The sequence below is a fragment of the Siniperca chuatsi genome, linkage group LG2, assembly GCF_020085105.1.
Source record: "Siniperca chuatsi isolate FFG_IHB_CAS linkage group LG2, ASM2008510v1, whole genome shotgun sequence".
Taxonomy (NCBI): Eukaryota; Metazoa; Chordata; class Actinopteri; order Centrarchiformes; family Sinipercidae; genus Siniperca; species Siniperca chuatsi.
Window position 1 is genome coordinate 18,304,042 of NC_058043.1, and position 13,253 is coordinate 18,317,294.

The following is a 13,253-nucleotide window of genomic DNA, read 5'->3' on the forward strand; positions in this document are numbered from 1 at the left end:
CAAATGTATGGGCTGTCAACAAGCCTTGTGTACAGAGCTACTCCTTGTCAACACTGGTGGTCTATGATAAGACAAAACAATAACCATTCAAACACAGAGGGGATAACAACTGTCCTCCCACTGTCTTGCTTAAGTATCTTACCATCTCACTATCTCTCATGCTCTCCGCACTGATAGACTAGAGTGTGTTAGCCAAACCACTAGTTCACTAATGATATCATTCAGGGCTCTAGCTATCATTCACATCCCACACAGTGGCAAGAACAAACAGCTGCCCTGACTGCCTCTCATCTCTGCTTCCCTCCAGATAACGCACCCCAGAGACTACAGGCAATTAGGAAAGAGAGGAACACCACTCCATGTACTTGACCTGTCTTGTTTTCTCCACCAAAGTTGTTTTGTATGTGTCTGATATTCTAACACCACAAAAGGTAGAAATTCTCAAATGCTGTCCACGCTGGGCAGCGGCGCTCTAAACGTCAGCTGCTGCCGAAGCTGTGTTTTGAAAGACAGCATGCGATTCCATTTTTCACAGGTAGCTGAGGAAAGCTGACTGTGGCTTTTGATTGGCCCGGGTGAGAAGCAGAGAGTCAGATAATGGGAAGACTGCGAAGCTTTTACCTCTGTAACTGAACAGTGACATATTATGTTTCTGTACCAAGCTGCAGAAAAATGCAACCACAAGGGGGCACAAGCCAGTGTCTTCTTGGACAAATGGATAAATGCAGAGGGTTGTGTCAGGAAAGGCATCCGACGTAAAACACATGCCAAATTAAAAATGCGAATCGTGAAAATTACTTCCATACCAGATCGGTCGGGGCCCAGGTTAACAACGACTGCCACTGGTGCTGTTGACCTACAGGGTACCGGTGGAAATTGGACTACTGTTGGTCGAAGACGAAGAAGGAGAGGAGGAAGGTGTGTTCGTAGGCAGAGAGAGAAGAGGAAAGCTAAGAATGTAGGACTGACAGTAGGGACTTTGAATGTTGGGATTATGACAGGGAAGGCTAGAGAGTTGATTGACATGATGCAGAGAAGGAAGGTGGACATACTGTGTGTCCAGGAGATCAGGTGGAAAGGTAGCAAGGCTAGAAGCTTAGGAGCAGGGTTCAAGTTGTTCTATCATGGGTCAGATAGGAAGAGAAACAGAGTAGGAGTTATCCTGAAAGAGGAGTTTGTGAGGAATGTTTTAGAGGTGAAAAGAGTATCAGACAGGTTGATGAGTCTGAAGTTGGAAACTGAAGGGGTGATGTTCAATGTTGTGAGTGGTTATGCCCCACAGGTAGGATGAGAGTTAGAAGAGAAGGAGAAATTCTGGAGTGAGTTAGATGAAGTGATGCAGAGCATCCCCAGAGGTGAGAGAGTGGTGATTGGTGCAGATTTCAGTGGGGATGTAGGTGAAGGGAACAGAGGTGATGAGAAGGTGATGGGCAGGTTTGGTCTTCAGGACAGGAACGCAGAAGGACAGATGGTAGTAGACTTTGCAAAGAGGATGGAAATGGCTGTGGTGAACACTTTCTTCCAGAAGAGGCAGGAACATAGGGTGACATATAAGAGAGGAGGTAGAAGCACTCAGGTGGACTACATCTTGTGTAGATGTTGTAATCTGAAAGAGACCAGTGACTGTGGTAGGGGAGAGTGTAGCCAGACAACACAGGATGGTAGTGTGTAAAATGACTCTGGTGGTGAGGAAGATGAAGAGGACAAAGGCAGAGCAGAGGACGAAGTGGTGGAAGTTGAAAAAGGAAGAATGTCGTGTAGTTTTCAGGGAGGAGCTGAGACAGACTCTGGGTGGTCAGGAAGTGCTCCCAGATGACTGGACCACTACAGCTACTGTGATCAGGGAGACAGGTAGGAGGGTACTCGGTGTGTCATCTGGAAAGACGAAAGTGGACAAGGAGACTTGGTGGTGGAACAAGGAAGTGCAGGAGTGTTAACAGAGAAAGAGGTTAGCTAAGAAGAAGTGGGACACTGAGAGGACTGAAGAGAGTAGACAGGAGTACAGGGAGATGCAGCGTAAGGTGAAGGTAGAGGTGGCAAAAGCCAAACAAAGAGCATATGAGGACTTGTATGCTAGGTTGGACACTAAAGAGGGAGAGGTGGATTTGTACAGGTTGGCCAGACAAAGAGATAGAGATGGGAAGGATGTGCAGCAGGTTAGGGTGATTAAAGATAAGGATGGAAATGTATTGACAGGTGCCAGGAGTGTGATGGGAAGATGGAAGGAGTACTTTGAAGAGCTGATGAATGAGGAAAATGAAAGGGAACGATGAGTAGAAGAGGTGACCGGTGTGGAGCAGAAGTAGCAAAGATTAGCAAAAGTGAAGTGAGGAGGACGTTGAAGAGGATGAAGAGTTGAAAGGCAGTTGGTCTTGATGACATACCTGTGGAGGTATGGAAGTGTCTAGGAGAGGTGGCAGTAGAGTTTCTGACTAGTTTGTTTAACAAGATCTTGGAGAGTGAGAGGATGCCGAAGGAATGGAGGAGAATAGTACTGGTGCCATTTTTTAAGAACAAGGGAGATGTGCAGAGCTGTGGCAGCTACAGAGGAATAAAGCTGATGAGCCATACAATGAAGTTGTGGGAAAGAGTAGTGGAAGCTAGGCTAAGGGCAGAGGTGAGCATTTGTGAGCAGCAATATGGTTTCATGCCTAGAAAGAGTACAACAGATGCAGTATTTGCTTTGAGGATGCTGATGGAGAAGTACAGAGAAGGTCATAGGGAGTTGCATTGTGTCTTCGTAGATTTAGAGAAAGCGTATGACAGGGTGCCGAGAGAGGAGCTGTGGTATTGTATAAGGAAGTCTGGAGTGGCAGAGAAGTATGTTAGAGTGGTGCAGGACATGTATGAGAGCTGTAAGACCGTGGTGAGGTGTGCTATAGGTGTGACAGAGGAGTTCAAGGTGGAGGTGGGTCTGCATCAAGGATCGGCTCTGAGCCCCTTCTTGTTTGCACTGGTGATGGACAGGCTGACAGATGAGGTTAGACAGGAATCTCCATGGACTATGATGTTTGCGGATGACATTGTGATTTGTAGTGAGAGCAGGGAGCAGGTGGAGGAAAATCTAGAGAGATGGAGGTCTGCTCTGGAAAACAGAGGAATGAAGCTTAGCCGCAGTAAGACAGAATACATGAGAGGGAGCCAGGTGGAACGGTGAGGTTACAGGGAGCAGAGGTGAAGAAGGTGCAGGACTTTAAGTACTTAGGGTCAACGGTTCAGAGCAATGGAGACTGTGGAAAAGAGGTGAAGAGGCGAGTGCAGGCAGGTTGGAACGGGTGGAGAAAAGTGTCAGGTGTGTTGGGTGATAAAAGAGTATCAGCAAGAATGAAAGGAAAGGTGTTCAAGACGGTGGTGAGACCAGCGATGTTGTACAGCTTAGAGACAGTGGCACTGAAGAAAAGACAAGAGGCAGAGCTGGAGGTAGCAGAGCTTAAGATGTTGAGGTTCTCTTTGGGAGTGACGAGGACGGACAGGATCAGGAATGGTTTGGACATGTTCAGAGGAGAGACTGTGAATATATTGGTAGAAGGATGCTGAGGTTGGAGCTGCCAGGCAGGAGGTCTAGAGGAAGACCAAAGAGGAGATTTATGGATGTAGTGAGAGAAGACATGAAGTTAATTGGTGTGAGTGAAGAGGATGCAGAGGACAGGGTTAGATGGAGGCACATGATTCGCTGTGGCGACCCCTGAAAGGGAACAGCCGAAAGGAAAAGGAGAAGAAGACCAAGCTGCAGAAAACCAATTCAGTTTAGAGTGACTTGTAAACTCCACTGAATGGAAATTGAAACTATATGCAAGATTTACAAAAATGTTTAATTTCTCTGTCTCGGCTGATTTCATTTACAGCAAACATTCATTTCCTATATTTCCCTACTCAGAGCGAGCTTGTTTAATCAGAAAAAAAAGACATATACAGCCAACTTAGGAAGAGCTTGTGGCCCACGGGACTCTACGATGGCTTCCCCTCACAAATGGTGCCATTCCCATCTCTACCTGATTCCCCTAAGCCAGGTCTCCAAGGACCTGTTGGGAGAGAAAGTAATTTCATACAGCAATTCTTTGCTTGAGGCTACAAGGGCCTTTTTTGATGGATGAGAGCTCTCCAACAATAAAAAGGTACGGCTGACAGAGGTAATTCTTTATTAGCAGACACGTAATGGCAATTTACTTTCTTTATATTTCCTCCTCATGGCTCTGCATCTCTTCCCTCCTGGTTGTCACCATTTGGGATGCATTGTTTTGAGTACTGGCCCCTTTTACAATTGGTCGTTTCTGAAGTGTTAGCAGGGTAGGGAGGACAGGGACCAACAGGGCTAGCAGCCAACACTCTGCCTTACTGTAACTTAAGGACAGGCTCATAATGAGCATATCATACTCTGCCTGACCGAGGACCACCACCAGGCTCATTAAAACACAACTGCCAAACGACCAATCAACAAAATGCGAAGCTAAAATAGCAGAGTGGGAACGATTAACATTGAAAGAGCATATCAGCCCTCTCTTTAAACGAACCATATAAACCACGGAAAGGCAATATAGCAGCACTGCTGTGAGGCACAAAACAAGAACTTCAAATAAATAAATACATTTCTCTTAGTTTATTTTTTACAGGTTGCACTGTAGTATGCAAATTAACAACTAAAAAGTGTCATTGAAATTGAAAAATACTGAAAAATGTAAAGCGTGACAGCAAAACATCACATTTGCCCTTCATGCTCCTGTTGGCAAACTGGGTTTACCATTATGCCAGAATGGAGTTAATAGGCTGTGATTGTACAAGGGTCCTTCACTGTACTGCAGTCAATAAATCTGCAAATTTGGATCCTCTCTGGACCTCTACGCCGTCCTTACATCAACGCCTGCAGTGAAGCATGACAAGCAGCAAATGCAGCATTCATAAAGAACACACCAAGTCTGTGAAGAGCACATAACAGTCCACAATTTCATATTTCATCTACAGTCCAATTGCATCGGATAAATGTATGGCACAAACAACACACATCACTGCCTTTGCTGGAGAGCTCTCTCTTTCTGTTTGGTGGCTCACAGTCTCGTTTTATTTCTATATCTGGAATGCCGAGACAGATGGTGTTTAGGGCACTGAACAAGCAAAGAACCTGACACATGGGGAGCAAGAAGAACACAAGACTACGGGATAAGCAATCTCTCAACAAGAGCCGTCTTTTGCCTCAGTGTGTCAGAACGATAACCTGTCTCAGCTGATTGGAAGCCATTCAAGCCACCCCCACCACAGGCAGACAAAGCAGCAGAGACTAAGTCACCAGGAAGGAAATTGAAACTAATAGGGCTGCACAGCACTGGGACCACAGGTATGCTGTGATGGGCTGTTTGCAGCTGAGTTAATGGAGCAGCAATTGCAGTGAAGCAAGTATGCTTACCCAAACAAATGCAGTTAAGCAAACTGATTCAGCAAGGAAACAGTGAGGGTCATTTTACAATTTGGGCACGAATTAAAACCAACCATTGCGCTGACTGATATGAATATTAAGCCACTTGAATATGTCATCGCTTGTAATGACCGGGAAAATAAAATTAGGAATTATTCAAACTACAAAGTTCAAAACATCAATATGTCCTCCTGTGGAAGGGGGGCCCTCAAGCACCCAAATCAGATTATATATCAACTGCAGTGATGAGGCATGGGCCCCAATGGCCCCTTGAGTCAGAAGCCAGTGGAAATCTTTTTTTCTGTCTCTCTCTCTTTCACCAAGTGCAGCCTGGTGCCTTTAGGCTGTGCTCAGACTTAGCTGGTAATTACACATGGCATCCTGGGAGTTCTGGCATGTATAATTACTGGCGAGAATAAGCAGCCTGCTGGAGGCAGGACTCAGTTTTCTTTCGCCACAGTTGTTGAGCTGGTTCACCACTCCTTGGCCAGCTCGACACAGTGTGGCACTCCTCCAGCCAGATGTCACTGAGCAGGGAGATAATCTTCTCTAATAGGTGATATGAATCCTCCCTCCTCTGCATAGGCTTACTTCCTTCTCTACAACTGTTCGACTCTCTTTCTCCACCTCCTTGCTCTCTGTAAGCTGTTCTGATAAGTATTCGGTTGTGTAATCCAATATCCTGGGCATCGTAACACAGTGAAAACCCAATACATGTTGGCGTTATTGATGGCACAGAAGATTTAAAGGCATTCTTCACCACCTTGTTTCACTGACTAATCGTAACATGTCAGCTTGTAGAGTAATGGCTTTCTTTCTACACAGTTTCTGAAAACGGATCAAAATGGAATCTTAAAAATACACTCAACAGTTGTGTTCCTGGATTAAAAAAGCAGCTTCCCATTTAATAGATTCTGTCTGGATTTCTGCCTTCTGGTTTTGCAGTATGTCACTCACTGCAGAGATGTCCATAAACATTAATGGGGTGCTTTGCTATAGGGAGAGCTGGCATGTCCACAGTCTTCCATAATATTGACTTGAAGACCTGTGGAACCAGACTTCAGAGTATCGGTGTATTTATTTCTCATTTTATATCCACCTTTAAAAGCAGCAACTCCTTGCCAGAAGCCCCCTTTCATGTTGTTGCTGTCAACAGACAGACAAGCAGCAGTAAAATGCTAATAAATTTGACTGGGAGCGCGGCGATGCTCGGTGCTCTGATCTGAAATTCCGATTGATGAATTGGAGCACTGCGAGACTCTCAAGGTGAGTCAGACTCCTACCAATTTAGACCCCTCTTCCAAGGCAGTCCCAAACCTCGCCTCATCTCTCACTGCCACTCCCATATACGTCTACACATGACATTTCATTTTCTCCTGCTTGTCACAGGGAGCCAGGAGTGGGTTTGCTTCAGAAGCTGAAACAAAGTGGGAATTCAGTGGATCAGAGGATGAACCAAATAGCAGCTCTAGTTTAGCCTCAATACAAACACAACATGTTATCAGTGTCAGAGGCAGCTGCATTTGTTGTGTAGTTCTACCAAGATACTAAATAAATGGTCTATCCATAAATTTGTACCTACCTATACCTATCTGGACAACGAAATTACATTAATCTTTGAGTGTCTTACTCTCTTGTAGTTTATTTCATGACACATAAACTCTGGCCTCTGAGCATTCACTGCAGCCCACTCAAAATTAATGAATTTTGCTGTGGAGATTCCTTGGAAAATACTTACTTCTTGCCACTCTACAACAGAACAAAGGGCTGCAACCCAGGAATTCAATGATTTAGTCTGTCTTTATCCTGTCTGGGATTTGTTCAATACTTGTGTCAAAGCCCCATTACAGCAGAGCCTGAGGCAACTCTGCCTTGAATGGTAAGGTGATTTTTAAGTGTACTCTCCAATGTTGTGGGTCCAATGTCCAGTTGACTGACTTCTGTGAGTGAAACTGCTAAACTGTTAAATCCCTCAGGCCTTTGTGATAATAAGTGATGGTAATTATAAGCATACATGCAAACACACACACACACGAATGGACATACACAAGCAAAAGGCATCAAGAAGAGCAGCTAGATTTAGTGCTAATTGGTGTTGCCTTTACAACTGCAGACCAGTGAAATCAAAGAATCCACAACTGTCCAAAGAGCTGTCTGACTTGACAAATACACAGTAGATTTAGCCACTATAACAGAAGCCTGCTCTTTCAACATTTATTTGATCTGTTGGTGTAATTAGTTTTGAATGCTGGTCCTCAGGACACAGAGTCCTGCTGGCTTTCATTGTAGTCATTAAATAGGGACTATATTACAACTTGAATGCAACTTGAATGCAAATGACTGCAATGTGTTGAAAACCAGCTATACTCTGGATCCAGAACCAGGAATAAAAACCACTATTTTATTTTTATATGATGATATCATTTTTGACTGAATGCATTATAAGAGGCTGAGTCACACTACATATGCCATGGTAATAAATTAAGTATAAAGATCAATGTGGTTACCTCCCACATAACTCCATTTCAATGCTAACACTGCCATCTAGTGGCTGTAGTGTACAGTAAGCAAACAGGTTTATAATGTTCATTATAGGGTGGATAGCTGTAGTATGCTCACTAACTAACCATATTTTCTGAATAAATACTCAAATGCAAACCAACTTAGAAGTAGCTCAAAGACCCTTCTCACTGACTTAATGGAGAAACTTCAGGAGAGTTTTAGTGGTTTATGAATACTTCCCTGTACCTTCTAAATGTAATAAACAGCGATCTGCATGGTAACCACTTAAAGAAGGTGATTCTGACTATGACTGCATCTCTGAGACCTGGTGTGCTCCAGACAATACAGAGACACTAATTATTCCATTCCTACCTGCAGAATTTAAAGCAGCCTGTTGTCTCCACCATGCATTGTGAGATAGCATTAATTACACGATCATTTACATTAAAATTCAGCTCTGCTAGATCGACTGTGGAGACACACACACAAACAAATATATCTACATATAGAATTTCAAATATGATTTCTTTTCCTTGAAGAACAATTTGAATTTTCCTCCATTCTGAACTAGTGATTTGACTGGTTTGTACCATTATTACACATATTACTCAACATGTTTGAAGATATGGTAAGGGCATGGTAGTATGGTGAAAAGAGTTAGTTGCTGCTTATATTGGATGAAGAGGCCACTTTAAGTATTGAGGTGAAGTCTAAACAGAGAACTTTGCAAAATCACACGTAAATCATGCAAAAGTAGTAAGGAGAGTTGACCTCCTAAACCCCTTAAAACATCTCAGGAGGAACAGTATGCCCACATTTATTCTTTAATTACTGCATTAGAGTTTAGGACTGGTTCACATAAAAACAGGTTTTGCTATTAACTAGAAATTCCATCTCGGGGGAAGTTCAGCCTTATGGGATCTCTCACATTTTAAGTTTACTTACGTGGTTGATGGTGAGTAATCAGACTCTTGGCCTCTGTAAACTAAGAAGGTCAACAAATTATCATGTTACAAAACAAACACTGGAAACAGCTATGATTACAGCCCTTTGCAGATTCAGTGACAAAGGGCCAGAGCTTACTAAAAGCTACTATCACCCCACCCTTTGCTTTAATTTATTATTACATGTAGAAATGTTTAATTATGAGACTGACTGGGCTCTTATTCTCTGAATCAGTGGACAACGTTTTTCTTTATTTCTGTTTTGTCTAATTTATCTCCACAAGGAAGTCCATACAGAAGGCCATACATTAGACACAGACCCCAGAACAGAGTCATCAGATCCGTAACATCTCTCTGCCCTGCAGAAACTTCTGAACATACATAATGGCCCCTTATGATCCAGACTCTCCACAAACTCTGACACCAGCAGAAAAGCCACTCACTGAGCCTCTTGCCACAACTTTCCACTGGTATGACTCACAGTCAGGGTTTCCACTAAAAGTCTTTACTTAAAAAAGGACAGCGTGCTACAGAGAAACTGGCAGGGGTATGCAGAAAGACAAACACAAAGTGCTGCCAGTGCGCCACATTCTTAATTCCGCAAAGGATAAAAGTATCTAGGCTGACACCAAGAGATCTTATTTCAGGTTTAGAAACCATAAACCACAATAGATTTAATAATGCTAACTAGCTGTCCAACCCATAGCCTATGTCCCTTGTCAAAACTACTCAAGACTGGCTCATTGTGCGCTTTAGGCTGATGTACCAAACGCCTCTATTTTGCCATACTGTTGGTCAAATGGCTTAACTCACCCGACCACAACAAACTCAGCACTCAAATGTCTAACTGACGCAATATAAGCTAATCAAAGAGCAAACCATGTTGCACAGTTAAAGTCATGGAATAAGCCATAAATAGGCTGTATTCTGCCTTTGTGTCATTTTATCATACTGTACTCTTCCCATATCAGCTGGGAACTCAAAAAACAATCCTGTCTAACAAGCTAATGTTATGCAGGCACTTCTTGTTGACTAAAAACACAACTTGTGATAAACGGTGGAATGTGAAATGAAAGCAGGAGATAACCACAGATCTCAGCAGAGGAAAGACCCATTTATACAAAATTTGGTTTTAGGATTAGGATGCGAATGACAAAGGGAGATTCGCTGCTTCTTGCATCTGGATTGCAACAGTAATTTCAAAACCATTTGGACTAGAAAGACTAAAAAGTATATATTTTAAAGACATCCATCAGCTCTCTTCAGACGCATGTGAACAGGCTGTGTTTGCCCTTCTAGTCTGGAGTCTGGTTACCAACTTTGAGTCAGAAGCAGACAAATACTGAGGCACCCTGGAACCACAGATGAGAAGGGAAAAAATATCAACAGTGCAACGTGGCATTGAACAGCTGACTGGTTTCATCATTCAGGCTCAGTTCCTTCAAAAGGCTGCTTGTACTTTTAACCCCTTGAGCCATACATGCTGAATTACACTGAGTTACATCTAGTTATACTGTACATTACACTTCCAGGTCATATCTCCAAGACCTTCAGACAGGATCGTTGCTAAGTAGATAGACAATCACATCAGAAACTTAGTTTTTTAGAGCTAAATCACTAGTTGATTAACTGATTAGTTGATGGACAGAAAACGGTTTAGTCATTTTAGTCACGTTTACAGCAGAAATACAAAACATCTGCTGGATTTCAGCTTCTCAAATGTTTGCTGCTTTTCTTTGTCATATATGACAATATATGAAATATATATTAGTTTTGGACTATTGGCTGAACAAAATAAGCTATTTAAAGAGGCCACCTTGGGCTCTGGGAATTTTTATAGCCCTATTTACATTATACTTTCATATCTCCAAGACATTAAGACAGGACTGTTGCTAAGTACTCACTGAAATGGTGTAAATATAACTTAATATCAACCCTTTTGTGTGACCTTTAAGACTCTGTCCAGGTCAAACAAAGCATATCTCACTAACTGTAACAGCTTATCAGGACACAGAGTACATTGGGTTGTGGTTAGATCATGAAGTCAAGCGTAAATGCAGATTCAGTGCTGTGTGGTTAGACTAACAGGTGCTGAATCGTGGGGTCTCACCTGCTTGGGGTCATCGTAGAAGACACCGATGGAGCTCAGCTTTGGCCCAATGCTGCAGCTCTCTGTGTAGGCTGCACCGCAGTCCTTGTATGATCCCTCTCTGAACTTATAAGCAATAGTAACATTTCTGATAGGAGGTGGCCCAGTCTTTATAATCACGTCAGACAGAAGTCCCGAGTACAACAGGAAGCCCCCCACTGTCACAACCAAACACACCAGGAGGACGACTAACAGGAGCACCAGAATTAAATCAGACATGGTTTCTCAAAGCGGTACCGTTACAGCTGCAGTCAATGCAATTAGCAAAAATCTGTCAAGCCTAAACGTCCTCCTCCGGGTCACATATACCGAGACTGCGGTCCAGCAGATTCAAACGACAAACACACAAAAAAACGTGGCTACTAAAGTTAAATTTGTTTTTCACAGTCGCAATAACCTGACACGAAAGAGGAAACACTCGTTCAAGTTGACAGGAAAGACAGTTTGTTTACGGTGTTTCCCCAAACAGTGGAACATGCTTCCTGGATAGACCATTCTCGCCTACAGAGGAAGGGGGCGTGCATGTATTTTTTTTAACGACTTCTTTGCATATATTAATCACATCATCAGAAAAATAAACCTACATATAACACATAACAATCAATACATATTAATTCTGTAGATCAATGTAAACCTCAGTTAGTGACCAAACATACGTGTTTATGGCAAAGATACACCCTCTTTCCATTACCATGGTTCAACCCAGGAGGCTGAGCAGAAAGGTGATAGAGTGCTGTTACAAAAAGCGGTGATTTTATGCATTTTTATTTAAATATTTTGTTCTTTCACCGATTCCCGTGCTCTGTAAATGATGTCGGTGCTGTTAGACAGTTTTCAGTGCTGCTTTTAGGGACTGTAGAGTCAAACATGAAAGGTTTTGTTTAACCAGCCTCAAAGTCCTGCTGACGTCAAGTTCATCAAACTATGGATAGTCATTAAGGACAAAATATGAAGCGAAACAGCATCCGGTGGATTTGAATGTGCAGGGATATATTTGTAAGCCCAGAACAAGGTCTAAGAGCAAGTTAGGACAGAAAGAGTGCTGTAATAGATGTTTAAAACAAAATAGTACAACTATCTTTGCGCGTTACAGTATCTTGAAAGCTGTTGGCTGTTAGTTCAATCAATCTTTGGCCACTAGGGGTAGACAACTACCAAAACAAGCTGATGAGTACACAGCTGCCACCATATCACTGGCTTGTACATTAGAGGTCCTCGCTGGTCCACTCGGTTCCTAGGATCCATGGGCCGTGTTACAGAAACTTTTTCCCAATTTGGTATTACAGAAGCATATCCTAACTAACTGTAGGAATCTTATCTTATTTTAGGTTAGGAAATCCTAAGTATTCAAGCCAACATCGCTTATCAACGTTGTCTGTTACCTAGCAACCGATGCTACTTATCTCATCTCGCCGAGCTAAACAACTTTGTAACCTTTGGTTTTTCTCATTGAAACATACTGAAACATACAAAAAATGAAGCAAAAACAATGACGGGAACTTGAATTCAAGACAGATGAGTTAGAGGTGTTGGAAACATCTGTAGAGAAATCCAAAAATATATCCAGAAATATATGTTCTTTTTCGGGAGATTTACAACAATGCTAACTTAGATAAAAGACAGAGTGGGCTAAGATAGCCGACTTAGGAACTGTAATGGCCTTTTTCCTAAATCAGGTCCTAACCCTAATTACCATGGTTACCAAACAGTTTAGATAGGATCTGCAAGTTAGGAAAGTTCTGTAATACGGTCCCAGGACCTGACCAAGGATCTGAGTTGGGCCGGGTCCAAATTATTTTCAGTGTAATTGGGTTAGAGCTCTGCTATCAGCTCCAACCCAACTAGATCATGTGGTGTGTCATAATCATCACGTGAGAGAAATATGATTTTTTTGTAAGACAGAGAATTTGAACTGTAAAGTGGAGGGGAAAGTGACATGTATTGACTCTATTAAACCACAACTGTTTGTTAATTGGTCTGTTTGGGTCACCGCATTTTGGATATGGTCTAATTATCCTCAGCTGTTTTCATATTGGGTCTAACTGTCCTCGGGTTCCTTTCAGATGGTCCACCAACTCCGAAAGGGTTGATGCAGGCAGCTCAGACTTAACCATACAGTAAATGTAAATCCAAAACAACGAACTAAAATGAGCTAAAAAACTCAGTAGGGCTGCAGAGTTGGGTGTTAATTCTCTGCAATTACAGCCCTTTCACCTTACACAGTTGTTTGATTCAGTGCTAATAAAACAAT

General features: G+C 42.6%; 1 protein-coding gene across 1 annotated transcript in view; it reads right to left on the minus strand.

The window, feature by feature from the left end:
• The window catches only part of tex264a (testis expressed 264, ER-phagy receptor a), a 77,429-nt gene extending 65,921 nt beyond the window's left edge, over positions 1-11,508 (minus strand). Inside the window, exon 1 of the mRNA XM_044218881.1 lies at positions 10,964-11,508. Coding sequence (XP_044074816.1) covers positions 10,964-11,221 — 258 coding nt within the window. The 5' untranslated portion in view covers positions 11,222-11,508. The remainder of the gene's footprint in view (positions 1-10,963) is intronic.
• Positions 11,509-13,253: the final 1,745 nt, after the last annotated feature.